The following is a 23,176-nucleotide window of genomic DNA, read 5'->3' on the forward strand; positions in this document are numbered from 1 at the left end:
CCCCGTTTCCCAAATGCTTTCCATCAGGAAGAGTTCACTCCGACCCATCCTGAGCAATGAGAAGCAACTGCCACTGGGACAGGAAGAGTGCGTCTGCCAAGAGCTTTAAGAAAACCAGCAGCACTAAGACCAAAAAAAAAAAAAAAAAGTTAATGATACACATTGGTAGAACAAACTAAATGGTGTCCCAGTTGGGGTTTACACGTAAATCAGAAAAATAAGGGGGCAGTCATTCCTGAAAATACTCATTTCAGTTTTTCTGGTTTTCTTACTCTGTCACTGACCCAGAACAAGCAAACAGATCTGGATAGTCAAAGTAAAGTTAGAAGTCCTTGGTAGAGATGTTTCAGGACAGGAACTCAAAATATTGAATCAGCACGAGAGCCAGGCAATTAGCATTTTCAGTAGCAGAGGTTAGCAATGGCAGCCTTGGTCTGCCATTACCAAGTTAAAGCGGTTGTAAACCCAGCTTTGTGATTTTTACCTACAGGTAAGCCTACCTGTGGTAAAATAATGATCTCCTAAACATGCACCATTTAGGAGATATTCACCCTGCATGCAGCCGCGCTCTGAAGGTCCGGCATACCGTGCCAGATCTTCAGAGCTTCTTGCCGGAAAGGGGGGATCCTGCGTGCATGAGTGACATCATCGTGGCTCCGGCCACTCACAACGCCGGAGCCTGCGACCCCAGAAGAAAGGCTGGGGGAACATGTCAGCCTTCTCAGCAGTGACCGGGAGGGAGGGCTTAATTCTAAGGTATTTCATAATGTCCTAGAATTTTTTCAGCAGTTTACTACCGCTTTAACCACTTAAGGACCAAGCCTCTTTTTGAGACGTGTTGTTTACAAGTTAAAAAGGGTTTTTTTTGCTAGAAAATTACTTAGAAAAAAAAAAATGTATGTGTGTTTGGGGGTTCTAACACCCTAGAGAATAAAATGGCGGTCGTTGCAATACTCTCACACCGTATTTGCGCAGCGGTCTTACAAGCGCACTTTTGGAAAAAATACACTTTTTTTAATTAAAAAAAATAAAAGGACAATAGTAAAGTTAGCTCAATTTTTTTATATTGTGAAAGATAATGTTACGCCGAGTAAATTGATACCCAACATGTCACTCTTCAAAATCGCACCCGTTCGTGGAATGGCGACAAACTTTTACCCTTAAAAATCTCCATACGCAACGTTTAAAAAATTCTACAGGTTGCATGTTTTGAGTTACAGAGGAGGTCTAAGACTAGAATTCTTGCTCTCGCTCTACCAATCGCGGCGATACCTCACATGTGTGGTTTGAACACCATTTTCATATGCGGGCACTACTCGCGTATAAGTTCGCTTCTGCACGCGAGCTTGGCGGGACGGGGCGCGTTTAAAAAAAATTTTTTTTTTTTTTTTTATTTGACTTTTTCTTTTTACACTGTTTAAAAAAAAAAAAAAAGCGTAACTTTTATTCCTATTACAAGGAACGTAAACATCCCTTGTAATAGAAAAAAAGCATGACAGGACCTCTTAAATATGAGATCTGGGGTCAAAAAGACCTCAGATCTCACATTTACACTAAAATGCAATTAAAAAAGAATTTAAAAAAAAAAATGGACCTTTAAGAGGTATGGGCAGAAGTGACGTTTTGACGTTGTTTCTGCCCTGCAATGTTATGGAGACGGGTGGGAGCCATCTTCCCCTCACTCGTCTCCATACCCAGCAAAGGGCAACATCCGATCGCCTCCGCCGCTGCTGACGGCTCCAGTAAGCGGCAGATGGGCCCTCTCCCACCACCGATAAAAGTGATCTTGCGGCGAATCCGCTGCAGAGACCACTCTTATCGGAAAGCGGACCGCCAGCCGAAGAAGTGGATAACGGGGTTATGGCACCTAGCTGCTGCCATAACAACGATATTCCTCTTCAAACTTAGGACGTATATCAGCGTGCAGCGATCCGTAAGTGGTTAAGAAATATCTTTCATATGGTCTATCTTGGACTAAAAACCACCCGTCAAAGTGGAAATTCACTCAGTCAAAACTATTTTTAATCCTTAGGCTGCCACCATTAGTAGCTTGAAAGTTGAGCTGCACGAATAATCGTCAAGAATTGTTATCACGATTTTTTCCCCTTTGCGATCTTGAAAAAAGCGTTTCACAATTCTTGCTATGCGAAGAATTCTCTCTGCTCTTCTGAAGCCCTAGAGACCCTAGGGAATAAAATGGTGGTTGTTGCAATATTTTATGTCACACTGTATTTGCAAAGCGGTCTTTCAAATGCAATCTTTATGGAAAAAATTACTTTAATGAATTTAAAAAAAAAAAAAAAAAAAAACTTACAAGTAAAGTTAGCCCAATTTTTTTGGATAATGTGAAAGATTTTGTGTCGCAAGAATCATAATCTTTTTATTCTAAGCAAAAAAATCGTGATTCTCATTTTGGCCAGAATCGTGCAGCTCTACTTGAAAGTATATCATATTTGTTTAAAACCATTTTTTTTTTATTCTTTAGTTACTTATTGGTTTCCATGCCTAGGCGAATGTCATCATACATCCCAGGCGTCTTCAGGAGGGGTTTTCTCAACTAAGCGCATGCTCCTGCGGGCATGCCTGAGTTAAAGGTGGATGGATTTCAGGAAGTTAATGCATTATGACCAGAGCCAAGCGGGACAGATGTCACATCTATACCCTCTCAGTTTCTGCAGAGTAAACACAGGAAGACCCTGCTGAGCTCTATGGGTGGCCCGGGTGTAAACAGAATCCGCTGTCCATTTACATCAGGCTACCTCCAATCTAGTTCATCAAAACAGAAAAGAACACAGAACTATTCTGTTTTTTTTTTCCACAGACAAGTCCATTTACTGTACACCTGCCTGCTCATAGATCGCCATTGACCTTCTGATCAGGTCCACCTGAAAAACTGACAGGTGGACTTGATCGGAATGCTTGTGTGAAATGGGCCCATTAAGCCGGCTGAATATGGTTACAAGTTAGGAGACTTCTGGCCCATCATACAACAATGTTGCAAAGATGCAGCTTATATTCATCTAGGTACACAATCACAACAACATTATAACTGGACAGCTCCTTTAGCCTGTAAAGGAAAAATGATGACAGGTGGACATGTTATTTGAAGCATTCCCATTGACATGCCATGTATACAGTGATTAGGGGAGTTGGGAGCACACCCGCAAGGTAACCCCCTTGGGGAAGCGCTTCCCAGAGGGGGTTATCTGACATGGGGAGGAGCCGCCGGGGGACCCCAGAAAAGCGTGTTCAGGGCCACTCTGTGCAAATGGAGCTGCACAGTGGAGGTAAGTATGTTAGTTAGTTATTTAAAAAAAAAAAAAAACCCTTACAATCAATTTAAGGAAGGTGAGCTAAGAAAGGGTGAGAGTTTTGATAATAATTCTTTTTATCATGACAGGTGACTGATGCTTTGTAATAACAAAAAATGAAGATAAGTATAAAGAAAAAGCCATGCAGTCACCAAGAGACTTGTCAAATGGTATTGAGCACTGTAATCTGTTGACACTGGAAATTTGGAGCCTTGGGCTATGACTGAGCATTATGCTTGAAGCTAAAGTAAACTAAACTATTTGCATTCACTAAATGGTAAAGGAAAGGGATTATTCAGCTACTAGACAGGACCTAACCAATTCAGCTCCGGGGGATTTACCCCCCTTCCTGATCAGGCCACTTTTTGCAATGCAGCACTGCGTTACCGCGTTAGAATTGTGCAGTCATGCCACGCTGTACACAAAAAGTATGTCCTTTTTCCCCACAAATAGAGATTTCTTTTGGTGGTATTTAATTGCCTCTACAGTTTTTTGGGTTTTTTTTGCGCTATAAACAAAAAAAAGCATACAATTTTGACCAAAAAAAAAATTTAATATTTTCTATTTTCTGCTATAAAAACACATCCAGAAAGAAAGGAAAAAAAAAAAAATCAAATTTCTTCATTAATTTATGCCAATATGTATCTTTGGTAAAAAAAAATGCCAAATGAGAGAATATTGATTGGTTTTCGCAAAAGTTTAAGTGTCTGCAAACTATGGGATATTTTTATTTTTTACTAGTAATGGCGGCGATCAGCAACTTATAACGGGACTCCGATATTGCGGCGGACAAAACGGACATCTGACACTTTTTCGGGACCAGTGACACCAATACAGTGATCAGTGCTAAAGAATAGGCAAATCACTGTACTAGACACTGGCTAAAAAGGGGTTAACAGCAGGGGCGATCAAAGTGTTAAATGTGTTCCTAGTAAGTGCTTACTCACTGTGTGGGAGGTGGATCTACTAAGAGAAGGCATAGATCCGTGTTCCTGCTTAGCAGAAACACAGGATCCAGGTCTTCCCTACTGACAGAACGGCAGGCTCAACGCCAGAGCCTCAAACTCGGAAGACAAGCCGAGGGCAAAATGTCAGCTCCCGTGAACCAGCCTGTGATATGGGGAACTCGTTCTAAGGTATTTCATAATGAGCTAGTATGCAGGTTTTTTTTTTAACATTTTAATTTTTTTCTGAGGGTATACAACCGCTTTAAGGTAGCTAAAACTTCTGGGCAGCGTAATAATGCCTTGCTGACAGCTGCCTCCTTTGTAATGTACAAAGGGAGAGATGTCTGAATTAGTGTACAGCAAGGCAGTGCAAGCAGCAGCAGCAATGGAGCTCTTTATGTAACAGATTTACTATAAAATTGCAGCTTTTTCCACATTCCTATGCATTCTGCAGCACATTCATGGATGGGCTGTCAAAACTGCAAAGTGCGAGATTGCACAGGAACACATGCATTCCAGTGGGAACAAGCTTTAAGACTGGCCATACATGTTAAATTTTCCTTTAGATTTACCTTAAACTATGTAGTGCAAGGGCCTGCCCAATTGGATACAATTAAAAGTGGTTTAGTTTTGACCTCATTATATGGTTTTTGGTAAATCTAATAGAAAATTGTACAAGAGAATTGAACATGTATGGCCAGCCTAAGGCTAAATTCACACTTTAGTGCGGCTTCACTTCCTGGTTCCCTACTGCGCATGCGCGTCCTCTCAGGTCCCTGCTGTGTTCTGTGTCCCACAGAATACAGTGGGGGGAGGACGGGGTAGGCGCCGGAAGTGGCATAGGTCACCGCAAGAGCCACGGTTAGCTATGCCAGGAAGTGGGAGCAAATACCTGTATTAGACAGGTATCTGCTCCCTCCTCCCCCCTGAAAGGTGCCAAATGTGACACCGGAGGGGGGGAGAAATCCAAAAAGTGGAAGTTCCATTTTAAACAAAATACCCACTCTATTCAAAAGAGGTAAAAAAAAAAAAAATACTTGCCCTTCAATAGACTGAGAAAAAACTAGAGCAAGCACAATTATAGAAAATATACTGCAAAGTAGTGAAGGTTAAAATGTTTGTAAACAAAAAAAAAAACACTAAAGGTCCTGTTCCTTTAAGGCAGTGGTTCTCAAGTCCTGTCCTCAGTACACACTAACAGGCCAAATTTAAAGGAATTACCTTGGGGAGATGCAGACTAGAATACTGCAATCACTGGGCAGCAAATTATATCACTTGTCATGTATTTCAGTTATCTTGCAAACCTGGCCTGCTAGTGGGTCCTAAGGGCAGGAGTTGAGAACCACTGCTATAAGGCATGAACAACAGCAGTGTTTGTGGTGTGCAATTCTTTTCTTCCTAACTGGTAATAAACCTGGTTGATCCTGCCAGTTCCTAAGTCCCCCTGCCTCTGCTGACCACGATAATCATGGCTGCTGAGCCCAGGCCGACGTGGTCAGTTTACGTACCTTGTCATCTGCAGCCCTGATCCCTCCTCTTACAGTCCCTCTCCCTCCCTGTCATCATGAGAGCGCTTACCTCTCCACCCCTCCCGCCTTTATTCAGCTGCATAATGCAGCACATAGGAAAGTAATCCCATGCAGCTATGCTGCCATTAATGAAAGTGTTTGTTAGAAATGAATAGGGGAAAAACCTTTCCTGACACTGCGATCACATGATTTCCCTGAGCTGATCAGCCTTGCTCTATAGAGAGAAGCATGAGGGGTGGCATTTACTTTGTGACATCAGCCAGCAGAGGGGAATCTCAGCACCTCCCACTTCTCTACAAAGATCAAGGCTGGCCAGCACAGGGGGATTATGTGACTGCACAGCTGCAGTGTCAGAAAAGGTATTTTCCCCCTGTTCATTTCTAACATTTACACTTTCATTAATGGCAGTATATCTACACGGGATACATGTAAAGTTACTTTAGTGACTTTACAAACACTTAAATGAAAACCTTTGGCATTGCTGTATCTGTATATCCTGGGTTCCTGGCTGTCACGCATATTCAATGGCTTCAACACTTCCAAGTCACCGACTCCCTTACTGCTGCAGCCAAAAATCATTGGATCAGCTAATTGTTACACTCAGAGTACAGTTCATGTGTAATCTTCTCTAGCTTAATAAACAGTAGTACAGCAATAACGTGTGCAGCATAGTAATTAGGATCCCAAAGCCTCTAATGATTGGGAAATCATTTGGTTTTCTTTCATCTAATAGATAAGAAGTCTCCATAAAAGGCCGATCTAGTTCTATTGCACACCAACAATGTGCATCGTTCACGTGTCTGCCTAGCTGCAGTGTCCCAGGTGCTGAAGCCCCGCCCATCACTTCCGTGTTTACATCTCTCCTCTTCCCTCCAATTCCATCCGCATTGTGAGCTCACATTCCGCTGCCAATCAAAGCCGCCCTGAGCATCCATTGGCCCCCAGCCCAGCCTCTACGCCGAGCGTTCATAGGCCACCTCTCGGATTTCGAACCATCCCCGGGAGCGGATTGGCTGCCAGAGGCTGCCCATCACCCGAGCCCTCCAGCCCGTTTGATCTCTACGCTTCCGCTATCGAACCCCCGTTTTCCCCCCATCCATACGTTACATAAAGAATTGTATGTGATTAGAACGCTGCAAGTGACACTAATCAGAGGCCGCCATCCCAATGACAGCCCGACTACAATCAGACAATACCTAAATCTACACACACACACCAATCAGGGGCTGAAGGCCAGATTTATCAGTATGAGCCCCTAGATTAGACAGACATATATACACACACGGACAATAACATCCCGGGCGCACTGCACGTCAGGGCTGATGATGAGCACATAGCCGGGATGTGAGGTGTGCAGTGTACAAATGATAGAGATCGGTGTGACATTAGTGGAGGACACCAGTGTCCAGCGATCAGTGATTAAATGTATACAAGGGATCCAGCCCTGTGCTGGTCCCAGAAACTACCCGGAGAGAGCCGAGCCCGGCGACCATGCAGACAGCGTGGCACAGACAACAATCTGACACACTTCCTGGTTCCAGGATCCCAGCAGCAGTGCAGGCTGCACTCCCATCACACATGTCGGCCTCATCTTCCTCACCCCGCTCCTCCTCCTATGTCCAGCCAAGGTGATCACACTTCATAACGTGGCCTCCATTGCTCCCTGCAAGCACAACGTGCGCAGCTCCATCCCATCCCAGCCAGTGTCCTGCACACAGGGCCGGGGGTGGCCGTGCATGCTCGCCGGAGCCGCCCGCAATCCAGCAACCCCTCTCCCCTCGATTGCATGCATGCATGCCCGCCCTGGGCTCGCTTTACCTGCTCTGATCAGCAGATCGAGTTGATTGGTGGATCCCTCATGCAGCGAAGTCGCCATGTTTATCCCGGAGCTTGTGCTTCACATTGAGACCCAGCAGTGTAGAGGAGGAAGCGGGGATACAGACACACAGTGCGAGGGGGAGGAGGAACGCGGATCCTTCCGCCAACTACAGGAAGAGCACGGCTGTAATCCGCCGTTCACTACACTGCCAGCCGTGTATATCCGCCGCCTGATCCCTCCGCGTACACACAGGAAGTGCTGCCCTTCACCAGCACACATCAACATCCACACACCGGCCAATAGCAGATACACTCTGCCTACACACCAATCACCAACATTATGGGGGGGAAAAAAAAGTTTTACAACATTATGCTTTTTTTTTTTTTTCAGAAAAAGATATTTAACCACTTCAGCATGTTTCCCCCCCCCCCATGACCAGGCCATTTTTTGCAATACGGCACTGCATTACTTTAACTGACAAGTACGCGGTCGTGCAAAGCTGTACCCAAACAAAAATTGCCATCCTTATTTCCCTCAAATAGAACTTTCTTTTGGTATTATTTGATCACCTCTGCAGTTTTTATTTTTTGCGCTATAAACAAAAAGTGAGCGTCAATTTTGAAAAATAAACAACATTCTTTACTTAACCACTTGCCGCCCGCGCTATATTGCCGGAAGGGCGTCCATGGACATCCTCCTGAGCAAGCGCTGTCTGCGCATCCCTGTGGGTCACGCTCTGTGATCACCGAGTCTATGAGACTCAGCTGATCACATATCAGAGTGAGGGGTCGATCCCGACCCCTTACCACGTGATAAGATGTCAGCCAATGACGGCTGATCACACCATGTAAACATAAGCTCGCTATCAGAGAGGGACATCGGTCCCTCACACAGAAAGCCACGGCTGCATTTTCTGTGCCCACCAGTGTCAGCTGCCACTGCCCACTGTGTCACCTACCAGTGCCCACAGTGCTGTCAATCAATGCCCACCAGTGTCTCAATCAGTGCCACAGATAGAGCTACCTATCAGTGTCACCTACCATTGCCACCTATCAGAACCCATCAGCGCCACCTATCAGTGCCCATCGGTGAAGGAGAAAAAATTACCAGTTTTAAAAATGTTTTATAACAAACTATGAAAGGTTTGTTTTTTTTTTCTAAATTTTTGGTTCTTTTTTGTTTTATTTAGCAAAAAATAAAAAACCCAGCAGCAATTAAATACCACCAAAAGAAAGCTCTATTTGTGTGAAAAAAATGATAAAAATGAAATTTGGGTACACTGTAGCATGACCGCACAGTTGTCAAAGAGCGACAGAGCTGAAAATTGGTCTGGGCAGGAAGGTGGTTTAAGTGCCCAGTAAGCAATTGGTTAATACTATAAAACATATTCAATAAAAAAAAAAAATGGAAAAAAAAAAAAATCGAATTTCTTCATAAATTTAGGACAATATGTATTCTGCTACATATTTTTAATAAAAATAAAATACCAATAAGCGTATATTGATTGGTTTTCGCAATAGTTATAGCGTCTACAAACTTTGGTATATATAATGGAATTTTTATTTATTTATACTAGTAATGGTGGCAATCAGTGACTTATAGTGGGACTGCGACATTGCAGTGGACAAATGACACCAAGTGACACTTTTTTGGGAACCAGTGACACAAATACAGTGATCGGTGCTAAACATATGCACTGCACTGTACTAATGACACTGATCAGTGGCAATCAAGGGGTTAACTGTGTGCCTAACCTGTGCTTGGTTACTGTGGGTGAGGTGCTTGTACTATGTGAAGCATTGATCGGTGCCCCTGTTTAACCACTGCCGGACCGGCTCATGACGATATACATCGGTACTTTGAAGAGGAATATCGTTGCTATGACAGCATCTAGCTGCCATAACCCCAGTATCCTCTTCTTTAGCGAGCGGTCCGGTTTCAGATAAAAGTGGTCTTTGCGGCGGATTCGCTGCAAAATCACTTTTATCGGTGGCAGGAGAGGGGCCCCCCTCTTGCCACGCTCAGATGCTCTCCACCACTTACCAGAGCCACCGGCAGCAGTGATCGGACCCTATCCCCTCTGTGGTATGGAGCCGAGTGAGGGGAGGTCCTGTCATGCTTTTTTTCTATTACAAGGGATGTTTACATTCCTTGTAATAAGAATAAAAGTGACACCATTTTTTTTTTAAAGAACAGTGTAAAAATAAAAAGTAAAATGAATAAGAAAAAAAAAATTACATTTTTAACGTACCCCATCCCGCCGAGCTCACATGCAGAAGCGAACGCATACGTGAGTAGCCCCAGCATACGTAAATGGTGTTCACACCACACACGTGAGGTATCACTGCGATCGTTAGAGCAAGAGCAATAATTCTAGCCCTAGACCTCCTCTAACTCAAAACATGCAACCTGTAGAATTTTTTAAACATCCCCTATGGAGATTTTTAAGGTTAAACGTTTGTCACCATTCCACGAACGGGCGCAATTTTGAAGCGCAACATGTTGGGTATCAATTTACTCAGTGTAACATCTTTCACAATATAAAAAAAACTGGACTAACCTTACTGTTGTCTTATTTTTTAATTAAAAAAAAGTGTATTTTTTCCCCCCAAAAAAAGTGCGTTTGTAAGACCGCTGCGCCAATACGGTGTGACGGTTGTATTGCAGCGACCACCATTTTATTCTCTAGGGTGTTAGAAAAAAAAACAATATGTAATGTTTGGGGGGGTTCTAAGTAATTGTCTAGCAAAAAAAAAATATTTTAACTTGTAAACACCAAATCTCAAAAAGAGTCTCGGTCCTTAAGTGGCTAACAGAGACACAGGATCCATGTCTTCTGTAGTGACAGAACAGCAGTCTGCCTTGTTTACATAGGCAGACTGCCATTCTGCCTGTGTCCCAAATGATCGGTGGGTCCCAGCAGACATCTAGTCCGCCGGGCCAGCTGATTGGGACCCAATCAGCTGGCCCAGATGTTTGGGTCATCACAGCGGGAGCGGATCGCCGGCGGCGCACCCTAGACCCAGAAGTGCAGGATAGCCGCCTTCCCGCTATGTATATATATGGTCGGCGCGCGGTTAAAGGGGACCTTCACCCCCCTTGTGTTTTGTCTATCCACTTCTACCCCCTCCTCTCTAAAAAAAACCTTTTTCTGGATTCACACCTATGTAAGAATGATGTATTAATTGCCTGCAGCCTCCTGGGATACCCACATCACACATCCCAGGAGGCCTTGGGGTACCCTATGACACATGCATGATCAGGGTCCGACTGTCTCTCCTTGAGCCTTGCAGCAAGTGAACACTGATGATGTACCGCATACTTGTCATCAGGGGGCAGCTGTAAAGCCCATAGGGGACAGCCAGCTCCCAGATGACATCAGAAATGATGGAAGCACAGAACTGGGTGTACAGTGGTGGATCTGTACAGAAAATCTCTGGAATGCTGGGTGCAAATAAGTTTTTTGTGCATAACCCAGCAAAAAAACCCACAAAATTAAGCGGGATGGGTAGGGGTTCTCCTTAAAGGGGAACTAAACCTCTTCTATTGCTTTCAAACAAGGAAGCTGCCATCTTGGCCTCTGTTTGATTTTCAACTGCCTTGATGCTGCACACGTGATTAGTTATGACACCAGCCACAGCCATTTGATGGTTTGACAGTTTGGTTGAGAAGATATGCCAGAATGGAACTGTTTTTTGAAACTGAAAGTAGAAGTCCTGCTAGATCACTTCAGTCTGGCCCCCTTTGCAGGTATAGTTATGTAAAACTATACTCTATACTGTTTAAAATCCAGTAATACATTGTCTCACCCTGCTCTGCACATGCTCAGTTGCTCCTCATTTTTAGGTACTGCTAAATTTGAAGAGGTTGATCTGCTCACAGCCTTAAAGCGGAACTAAACCCTCCTTATCTTTTACAGCCAAGGAAGCTGCTTCTGTTTGATCTGCTTCCACCATGGTGCTGCACATGTGATCAGCTTTAACACCAGCCATTTAGTGGTTTGACAGTTTTGTTGGGGACACAAGCAAATGTGGCAGTTAGCATTTGCGGTATTCCAGGAATGTAACTATTGATTCGAAACAGTTACATCGATGAGTTTAGTTCCACTTTATATTTACTGCTATTATTCATAATATAAACTAGAAAACATATCATATGTTTAAACTGAGAAAATGTACAATTTTAAGAAAAAAAAAGGTAATTTAAAATTGATGGCAGCAACACACCTCAGATAAGTTGGGACAGGGCAACAAAAAGCTGGCAAAGTACTCCAAGTGGTACGAACGAGGAAGAACTGGAAGAATATGTTGAAACAAATTAGGCTAATTGGCAACAGGTCAGTTACATGATTGGGTATAAAAAGAGCATCTTAGTGAGTCAGAGTGTCTCAAAAGTAAAGATGGGCAGAGGTTCACCAATCTGTGAAAAGCTGTGTTTAAAATGTCAAAATAATGTTCAACATAAAATTACAAAGACTTTAAATATATCATCATCTACAGTACTTAAAGCGGAACCTCACCCAAACCTCAGTACATTTTCTTTTGGAGCACAACTATTCTATGTTTGACCAATCCTATTTTTTACGATGGAAGGGAGCCCCCATGGGCGCCAAATTTTCTCCATCTCTGGCAAATCTCTACATGGGCTGGTAGAAGGAAGAGTTTTTGTTCTCACACACCAACCCATGTAGCACTGTTATATTGATAATCTGATTCTCATTTGGGACAGTGCTGTTCTGGCTCTTGCCTCCCTTGCACCCCACATGAACAACAATTCCCTAAATTTGGAGTTTAATATTGAGAGTAATGCCAATACCATATATTTTTTGGATATTGTTCTTGTAATTAATGGCAGTAGTGGCGAGATACATACACGCACATTCCTCAAGGAGTGCGCTAGAAACTCATTGCTTCTAGCGAGCAGTTGTCACCTGGCGCACACCATTTGGTCGCTACCCTTTGGCAAATGCATTAGAGCCAGATGAAATTGTTCTGTCAAGTCCCGTTTTGAGAGGCAGTAACATCACACACAGGCTTATGCCGCGTACACACGGTCGGACTTTTCGTCTACAAAAGTCCAACGGACGCTGACGGACTAAAGCTGGCTGGTAATCCGATCGTGTGTGGGCTTCTCCGGACTTTCAGCAGACTTTTTTAGCCTCAAATCCGACGGACTTTAGATTTGAAACATGCTTCAAATCTTTACGTCGTAAGTACGACGGACCCCGAAATCCGCTCGTCTGTGTGCTAGTCCGACGGACAAAAACCCATGCTAGGGCAGCTATTGGCTACTGGCTATGAACTTCCTTATTTTAGTCCGGTGTACGTCATCACGTACGAATCCGTCGGACTTTTGTGTGGTCGTGTGTAGGCAAGTCCGTTCGTAAGAAAGTCTGCCGCAAGTCCGCCGAAGGTACGTCGGAAGTCTGTCGGACAGGCTGTCGGACTTTTGTAGACGAAAAGTCCGACCGTGTGTACGCGGCATTAGAGAGCGTGCATACAAAAGATGGCAGATAGAGCAATTCATATTGCTGCTGCCAAGGAAAGATCTAAGCTTTTAGATGGTGCATTACATCAGAAGCGGGGCTCTGTCCATGGTGCTGGTGCATATAATCCTGTCACTTTTGTGACCACATATTCCCAAGATTTTGGATCTGTAAAAAATATAATTTCAAAACATTACCTATCCTAAAAATCGATCAGGATTTGGCATCTGTCATTTCTTCATGATGTAGATTTTCTAGCCGCCGAGCCAGCACCCTGGGCAGTGGCTTATCCCCTAGTTTGTATTGTTCATCTCGGTGTACAGGGACCTGGCTGCGTGCTACGGGATCATACCCCAGCAACACTAGCAACTGCCGCTTTTGTGATAAATGCCCCAGAAACAAAGCTGTTGTCTCTTGCAGTGCTGTGTTTTGGCCTAGGCCGACAAGGCCCAGGCCTAGGGCGGCACTTTGTGCAAGGGGGCGGGGGGGCGGCAATAAAGCCCATACCCCCCTGCACGAGAAAAGTACCCGCACTCTCCTCCTGCCATCAGAGGAGTACAGCTGAATCCCGGCGCTCAGTACCACAGCAAGTTCCGGCACTGAGCTCCGGTAACTGGCCAGACAGTGCCGCCCGAGGTCCCACAAGAGGCAATCTGCTTTCTGTAGCAGCCGACACCTCTCTCCCCACTGACAGCCGCACACACGCCTCAGATCCTCCTCCTCCTCAGCTCCAAATGTTTTAGTGTACACAGCCAGGAGGAGAAGGAGCCACAGAGGGACACAACTTCAGTGCAAGAGCCACACTGCCGGTCTGAAGTCTGTGTATAGTTTACAGTGGAGGTGAACACATTAACTGGGAGGGGGGGGGGGGGGCAGATAACAGATGCACACATGGAGTGAGGGGAGGGGGGTAAGGGAATATTTGCTGGGGGGTGCTTTGGGAGAAGGGTATGATCCCCCCCCCCGACTAGTACATGTCCTCTACCCTCCCCCAGCACATATCCCCTTGCCCCCCTCTTCCCCCAAATTAAAAGATGCCACGTCCCTCTCTGTCCTCCTCCCACGGTGTCCCTCTGTCCTCTTCTCATGGCGTCCCTCTGTGCTCTTCCCACGGCATCCCTCTGTCCTCCTCCCGCAGCGTCCCTCTGTCCTCCTCCCATGACATCCCTCTTTACCTCTCCCATGGCATCCCTCTGTCCTCCTCCCGCAGCATCCCTCTGTCTTCCTCCCATGGCATCACCCCTCTGTCTTCCTCCCATGGCATCACTCTTTACTTCTCCCATGGCATCCCTCTGTCCTCTTCCCACGGCCTCCCTCTGTCCTTCTCCTCCTACAGGGTCCCTCTGTCCTTCTCCTCCTACGGCATCCCTCTGTCCTCCCCCCAGTGTCCCTCTCCTCCCACGGCGTCCCTCTGACCTCTTCCCACGGCGTCTCTCTGACCTCTTCCCACGGTGTCCCTCTGACCTCTTCCCATGGCGTCCCTCTGTCCCCCTCCTCCTACGGTGTCCCTCTGTCCTCCCCCCACAGTGTTCCTCTCTCCTCCTCCTCCCACGGTGTCCCTCTATCCTCTTCCCATGGCGTCCCTCTGTCCTCCCAGGGTGTCCCTCTGTCCTCCTCCCGCAGCGTCTCTCTGTCCTCCTCCCCTGGCATCCCTCTGTCCTCCCCCATGGCATCCCTCTGTCCTCTTCCCACGGCCTCCCTCTGTCCTTCTCCTCCCACGGCGTCCCTCTGTCCTCCCCCCACAGTGTCCCTCTCTCCTCCTCCTCCTTCCACGGTGTCCCTCTGTTTTCTTCCCACAGCGTCCCTCTGTCCTCTTCTCATGGTGGCCCCCTGTCCCCCTCCTCCTACGGTGTCCCTCTCTCCTCCTCCTCCCACAGTGTCCCTCTCTCCTCCTCCTCCCACAGTGTCCCTCTCTCCTCCTCCTCCCACAGTGTCCCTCTGTCCTCTTCCCTTGGTGTCCCTCTGTCCTCTTCCCTTGGTGTCCCTCTGTCCTCTTCCCTTGGTGTCCCTCTGTCCTCTTCCCTTGGTGTCCCTCTGTCCTCTTCCCTTGGTGTCCCTCTGTGCTCCTCCCACGGTGCCCCTCTGTCCTCCTCCCATGAAGATGACAGGGCAGGTCTTAAAGAGGGGGGGGGCCTTGATAGGAAGGGGTGGGTCATATTTAAATTAGGGGGGGCGCGAGTTTAGTCAGGCCTAGGGAAGCACAAAACCTAATTACACCACTGGTCTCTTGTGCGACTGGCAGAGAGTTCGTCATAAAGGATTTTGTTAACTGCAACAGCAATAATGTAATTTACCTAATAGAATGTACATCTTGTAAATTACAGTATATTGGCTGTACATCTAGACCTTTGAGAATCAGTATCCGTTTCTATCGGGCCTCCTATGTTAAGGATAAGGGTCTATCCCATGTCTCCAGACATTTTAAATATGAACATTCTGGTGACATGGGATCTTTTTCATTTTGTGGTTTGGAAAAAGTTAGAAAACACCAAGGGGTGGAGATTTCCACTGCACACTGCAAACTGCTGGAAAGAGAGGTCTGGTGGATATTTAGTCTCCAATCTAGAACACCATCTGGTTTAAACTCAAGATATGATATAGATCTGTTTCTCAAATAGTCCCTGTATGGGACTACATATCCCAGCATGGAACTATATAGCCCGGCATGGGACTACATATTCCAGCATGACTACACATATGGTTTGAACTCAAGATATGATACAGACTTGTTTCTCATTTATATTATTTGGAGGAACCTTTTTGTCTTGTCTTAGACACTTTCTGTTATTTCCTATTGTGTAGATAATATGTACAAACATATATCCATTGCTGGAAAGTATTTTCCATGTCTGTACTGCCAGCATGGGACTACATATCCCAGCATGGCTAGACATATGGCTTGAACTCAAGATATGATGCAGAACTGTTTCTCATTTAGTTTCTTTGGAGGAACCTTTTTGTCTTGTTTTATACACTTGTTTGTCATTTTCTATTGTGTAGATAATGTGTAAAAACATTCATCTATTGCTAAAAAGTATACCTCACCTTCTGTTTTGGATGTCGCCAAATTGCTGTTTCAATGAAACAATTAATTGAAAGGTGTGGTTTGGAAAACAGTATATATGTTCTGCTTTTTAACTTGAAAATTGTGCTGTGATCAAGGCTTGTAAGCCGGAACGCGTGAGCCCCTGTATGTTTTTGCTCACTTTTTTTATGCACCAATAAAGAAGCAACTAGGACATTTGGAGTTGCCGGCTCTATTCTTTGTATTTATGTCAGTACCAGGTGAGAGAGAGCATCAGAGCCAGAGCACCCATTGTGGATTTTATTACAAGTCTGCAAAGGACTTACACTGATTTTGAGTGTTGCATTATCTGTTTTTACTAACGTGAAAGAACTGGAAGAATATTTTGCAACAAATTAGGTTAATTGGCAACAGGTCAGTCACATGACTGGGTATAAAAAAGAGCATCTTACAGAGTCAGAGTGTCTCAGAAGTAAAGATGGGCAGAGGTTCACCAATCTGTGAAAAGCTGTGTTTAAAAATCTCAAAATAAGGTTCAACATAAAATTACAAAGACCTTAAATATATCATCATCTACAGTACTTAATGGGGAACCTCACCCAAAAAGGGGAAGTTCCACTTGTTTGACTCCTCCCCCTTCCTCTAACATTGGGCATTTAGTTTTTCTTTTGGGGGGGGTCCTGTTTTTGACAGATACTGTACCTGTTTCCCACTTCCACCCAGAGAACCTCATCCTCTAGACTAAAGTGGAAAGAGACCTTTTAGCTTGTTATCGGCCCTCAGTTCATAAGCCTGCATCTCTGATGGCATGGGGGTGCATTAGTGCATATGGAATGGGCAGCTTACACATCTAGAAAGGCAACATCAATGCTGAAAGGTTCCAGGATCCAGGTTTTAACGCAGCATATGCTCAGACAAGAATGAGACATTCCTCTCCCAAGACTCCAGCAACTGGTCTCCTCAGTTCGCAGATATTTACGGAGTGTTAAAAGAGAGAATGCTATACAGTGCTATACTGTGGTAAACATGACCCCGTCCCAAAAGTCTGAAATTGTTCGACAATTTTTGGATGCTGCTTTTTATAGATCGGTGAAAATCTTCCCATGTTTACATCTGAGACACTCTGACTCTCTAGGATGCCCTTTTTATATCCAATCATAGTTAGTGACCTGTTGCCAATTAGCCTAAATATTTGCAAAATGTTTTCCCAGCTCTTCCTGGTTAGTACTACTTACTTTTCCAGCTTTTTGTTGCCCTGTCAACTTTTTTGAGACATGTTGCTGCCATCAACTTAAATACATTTAAATATTACCCTTTTTTTAATGGTGCATTTGAAATGTTTTCTATTGTAAATAAAAATATGGGTTTATGAGATTTGCAAATCATTGCATTCTGTTTTTATGTAGATTTTACACAGCGCTCCAACTTTTTTCGGAATTGGCATCGTACATGCGGTAATCTTGCACTCCTTTAGACTGTACAAATTGTTGCATTGTGTAAAAAAAAAAAAAAAAAAAGTGATTAGATTGGAATATGAACAGGCACCTTTAAAATCACAGGTTATAGCTGATCAGTATTATTCTATATGCTTTCCTTACACTAGTAAAGCAGATAACATAGAATTTGTACCAGAGACCTTTACAATCTATGTATATACTAGCATTCTCTCCGCTATATATGCACACTGACTATACATTCTAAACTTGCCAAACAGGTTACAATCTAATTGTGCAATCATCTTACAATTTCCTTAAAATATGTCAAACCTTTGTAATGCAAGGAAATAGTTAAATGGGGGGCCAAGGGCTCGTTCACACCATGACACATTATACCATGTGTTTTTGTAATTCATGGTAATGCATTGTAGATGTGTTTTCCCATTCAAAGTTAATTGCGCCCCAGGGCACATCTATAGTGCTTTAGAATGCACCTATGTTGAAGTGCAACGCAATGCACAGATACAAATGCAGTGCATTGCTCTGACAAAAAAAAAACTGGTACTGGACCTTCATTTTAATTTTTTTCATATGTTGATGTGCCTTGAAAGCCCATTCGAAATGAATTTGTTTTACTAATGCAATAGACTTCAATACACAAAAACATGTGCTGTAGTGTACAGAGTTATGATATGAACAGGCCATTATTGACAGTTTCCAGACCGCCCACTTACTGTGGCAGGGCAGGCCGGCTGCGCGCAACAACGTACCTGTACGTGGTTTCCTCTTTGGTATCTGTGGCGCGCCGCCACGACCCGCCGATCGTTCACAGGAGAGGTAGAATGGCAGTCTGCTATGTAAACAATCAGACCGCCGTTCTGTCAAAGAGGAAAATGGAGATTTTGAGTTTCTGCTAAGCAGAAACACGGATCTCGGTTTTCCTCCAGTTAAGCCATCCCCCACACAGTTAGAAATCACTTCCTAGGAGCACACTTAACCCTTTGACCGCCCCTGATGTTAACCCCTCCCCTGCCAGTGTCGTTACTACAGTAACAGTGCATTTTTTTTAGCATTGATCACTGTATTAGTGTCACTGGTCCCCAAAAAGCAGGGTGGATATAAATCAATGATTAAAAAAAAAAAATACAGATTTTTTTTTTTATTTAAATAGGATTTTTGGGATTTTTATCAAATTTATTTTAATAAAATGCTTTTGGAGTAAAAATCTATCTAAAGATAGTTTTCCATTTAGGATATATTAATAATTTAGTTTATTAAGCATGAAATGGAGCTTGGTTATATAGCATGATGCTGTAAATGCTGCAATATTTACATTTTTGGTAAACTCATTCAATTAATCCAAGCTCTGCAAGCTGAGATAACATGCACTGCATTGATGTATTCACACAATTTCACAGTAACCATGAGATAAAAAAAAGTTCAGGAATATTCCTTTATCCCATTGTTTTGCAAATCTATGTACACTAAAAACTGTATGATTAAATCATCTCTGATATCACTGTTTTACTAACCTGACAGCTTATTATTCTAAATAAGAAACCTTAATTTTGTTTGCAAATATTACAGATTCTAACTACCAGCAAGAATAAGTCCTTACATTTAAAGAGCACCTGTCATTTCAGATCCATCATGGCAGCGCCTGTTAGCGGGCATCAACTCACCTGCTGCCGCAACATCCTTCACCTTGTTGCATCACCAGCCATCCCATTAAAGTGAATGACTGTCGGTGAGTCAACAGCGGGTCAGAGGAGGAGCCGCTGCCGGACAGAGATGACAGTTGCTCTTTAAAAATTATGATTTAAATCGAGTGGATTTAAATCAAGCTTTTTTACTAGTGATCTAAATCAACTCCACCCTGCCAAAAAGTGTCACTTAGTGTCCAATTTGTCCGCTGCAATGTCACAGTCCCGCTAAAACTCGCTGATCGCTGCCATTACTAGTAAAAATATCCCAGAGTTTGTAGATGCGATAACTTTTGCGCAAACCAATCAATATACATTTAGAGTTTTTTTTTTACCAAAAACAGGTAGCAGAATATATATTGGCCTAAATTGATTTAGAACTATGATTTTGTAAATTTTTTCATTAAATATGTTTTATAGCGGAAAGTAAAAAGTATTGTTTTTTATTTTCAAAATTGTCAGACCTTTTTTTGATGATGGCGCAAAAAACAAAAACAAAAAAAACAAACCGCAGAGGTTATCAAATACCTCCAAAAGAAAGCTCTATTTGTGGGGAAAAAAAGGACATGTGTGACCACTATGTTTGGGTACAGCATTGCATGAACACGCAATTGTCAGTTAAAGCAGCGCAGTGCTGTATCGCAAAAAATGGCCTGGTCATTAAGGGGCTGAAACCTTCCGGGGCTGAAGTGGTTAAGTTAGCTGAAAAAGTTCAATTATGCCAGCATGGGTATGATCGATTAGTAATAATCATAGTGCCCAAATAACTGAGAACTAATCTTTGAATAAAAAGTCTCTGCCGCAAAGTATGGACAGATGACAACACAAATCTTCAAAACTGTAAACAGGCAGTCAACTAGAAGTGCTATAAAGCAACATTAAAGCCTTGTTTATTTATTTAAAACTTACATGCATACTTACATGCTCTGTGCAGTGGTTTTGCACAGAGCAGCCTTGATCCTCCTTTTCTTGGGTTCCTCCTGGCTCCTGCCGGGTGCCCCCAGAGCAAGAAGCTTGCTCTGGGGGCATCCAAGCAGGAACGCTCCTGACCCGCGGCTCTGTGTGTCCGTTCACACATGGAGCAGCGGCTTGGCTCCACCCCTTCTGACTCTAGATTGGCTCACTGGCTGTGACTGACAGCAGTTGGAGCCAATGGCTCCCGCTCCTGCGAAAGGCCAATCAGGAGTGTGAGTCCCCAGAGAGGCAAGGCTCTCGTAGACATTGCTGGATTGAGAGGGGCTCAGGTAAGTATTAGGGGGGCTGCTGCACACAGAAGGTTTTCTACCTTCATGCATAGAATGCATGAAGGTAAAAAACCTTGTGCCTTTACAAACACTTTAATAATAGTACTTACCATTCTGAACACCCTGGACCCCTGAAACCCGACATTAGGGCTAAACACCAACTGCATTAGTTTGGCTAAACTAATTATATATATATATATATATATATTTTTTTTTTTTTTTATACACACACACACACACAAAAGTTTTAGGCAGATGTGAAAAAATACTGTAAATTAGGAATTGTACATGTGATTCGAGTGGAGACTCTATACCAGGCCTTCTCGTCCAACATCAGTGCCTAACCTCACAAATGCACTTCTGGAAGGATGGTCAAACATTCCCATAGACACACTCCTAAACCTTGTGGATGACCTTACAAGAAGAGTTGAAGCTGTTATAGCTGAAAAGGGTGGGCCAGCTCAATATTGAACCCTACGGACTGGGATGCCAATAAGTTGAAGTAAACCCCCCTATCGTTTTCAGCCAAGGAAGCTGCCATCTTAGCCTCTGTTTAATCTACAGCTGCCATGATGCTGCACATGTGATCCGTTATGACACCAGCCATTGGATGGTTTGACAGTTTGGTTGAGAGCACAACCAATGGGAGTGTTATATTTCCGACACGTGCCGGAAACTAAACTGTTTTATTATTATTATTATTATTATTCAGGATTTATATAGCACCAACAGTTTGCGCAGCACTTTACAACATGAGGGCAGACAGTACACTTACAATACAAATCAATGCAGGAGGGATCAGAGGGCCCTGCTCGTTAGAGCTTACAATCTAGAAAGGAGGAACAAGTGGAACAAATGGTAATAACTGTTGTGCGTGAGCTGATGGAGAAAATGAAAATACAGTTGTTAGGTGTGGGTAGGCTTCTCTGAAGACAAGGGTTTTCAGGGATCATCTAAAAGCTAATAGAGTAGGAGATAAGCAGACAGATTGGGGTAAGGCATTCCATAGGATTGGAGAGGCTCTGAAAAAATGTCCTGGAGGCGAGCATGGGAGGAGGTGACGAGGGAGCTAGAGAGCAGGAGGTCTTGAGAGAAATGAAGAGAACGAGTAGGGTGGTAGAGACTAGGCTAGTGATATAGCTAGGGGCTAAATTGTGGATGGCTTTGTAAGTAGTTGTTAGTATTTTGAATTTAATTTGTTAGGTGAGCGAATGCCAGTGGAGGGATTGACAGAGAGTAGCAGCAGACACAGAGCAATTGGTAAGGTGGATGAGTCTGGTAGCAGCATTCATGATGGATTGAAGGGGCGATAGACTATGTAGAGGTAAGCCAATGAGAAGGGAGTTGCAGTAGTCTAGGTGAGAGTTGACCAGCGAGTGAATTAAGAGCTTTGTTGTGTCATTGGTTAGAAAGGGGCGTATTTTGGAGATGTTGCAGAGGTTGAGGCAGGAAGATTTGGACAGTGATTGGACGTGATGCTTAAAAGGAGAGTTCAGAGTCCAGGACTACACCTAGAACCTTGGCATGAGGGGATGGGCTTATAGTTGTGCCATCGATTTTGACAGAGAGATCAGGGGAAGGGACACATGTGGGAGGAAGAATTATAAAAAAAAAAAAAAATTCAGTTTTGGATAGATTGAGTTTGAGAAAGTGGTGTGACATCCAGACTGATATATCTGATAGTAAATTAGTGATACGTGAGGAGACAGAGGGAGTGAGCTGAGGGGTAGAGAAATAGATTTGGGTGTCATCAGCGTAGAGGTGGTATTGAAGCTGACAGAGAGAGGAGGTGTATATTGAAAATAGGAGAGGTCCAAGAACAGAACCTTGAGGGACCCCAACAGAGAAAGGAAGAGGAGAGGAGGAAGTAGAGTTGTAAGAAATGCTAAAGGTGCAGTTGGATAAGTAGGAAGAGAACCAGCGAAGAGTACAGTCACAGGAGTGCAGAATAGTGTCCATTGGTTTTGGCCATTATTAGATTGTTTGTTAGTTTTAGGAGAGCAGTTTTTGTGGCGTGTTTAGGACGAAATCCAGACAAGTTTTATGGATGGTTTTTACTTTGGCTTTAAAGGCAGGTGTCCCAATACTTTTGGTAATATAGTGTATATCATTCCCAGGCAAATGCTGAAAGAAAGTGCAAGTAGAAACCACCACAATGAATCCCTTATGTGCAAGCTCTCACCTCTCTGTATTGACTTCCCTCAACAAATGTCAATATACTCTCCAATATGAGATGGACGCCTTTCCTTCTTAACCTGCAAGGACTTCGTCACTAAAGCCGCGTACACATGAGCGGAATGTCCGGCAGAAAAAGTCTGACATCGTATATTCAGATCGTGTGTCCGTGTGTATTTTTAGAAAATTCTGACGGACTTAGAAATAGAACATGTTGTAAATATTTCCGACGGAACCAATTCCTATCGGGAAAACCGCTCGTCTGTATGCTGTTCCGACGGACCAAAAACGACGCATGCTCTCAAGCAAGTACGAGACAGAAGCTATTGGCTACTGGCTATTGAACTTCCTTTTTCTAGTCCCGTCGTATGTCACAGTGTTCTGGACAGTCGGACTTTAGTTTGACCGTGTGTAGGCAAGACCGCTTGAATGGAACTTCCATTGGAGTTTCGTCGGAGAAACCTTCGGAGTTTATTCCGACAGCAAAACCGGTCGTGTGTAC

The 23,176-nt window shown here is 43.9% G+C and overlaps 1 protein-coding gene across 5 annotated transcripts in view; it reads right to left on the reverse strand.

Moving 5' to 3' along the window:
• The window catches only part of ELF2 (E74 like ETS transcription factor 2), a 190,976-nt gene that overhangs the window by 23,278 nt on the left and 144,522 nt on the right, over nt 1–23,176 (reverse strand). The window contains exon 1 of one of the 5 annotated variants that reach the window (XM_073603908.1): nt 7,606–7,811. The exons of the other annotated variants lie outside the window; for them this stretch is intronic. Within the exon in view, the coding sequence (XP_073460009.1) occupies nt 7,606–7,663 (58 nt within the window). The 5' untranslated portion in view covers nt 7,664–7,811. Of the gene's footprint in view, nt 1–7,605; nt 7,812–23,176 lie in introns of those variants that run through there. 5 annotated transcript variants of the gene reach the window in all.

The sequence above is a fragment of the Aquarana catesbeiana genome, linkage group LG01 (genome assembly GCF_042186555.1).
Source record: "Aquarana catesbeiana isolate 2022-GZ linkage group LG01, ASM4218655v1, whole genome shotgun sequence".
Classification (NCBI taxonomy): domain Eukaryota; kingdom Metazoa; phylum Chordata; class Amphibia; order Anura; family Ranidae; genus Aquarana; species Aquarana catesbeiana.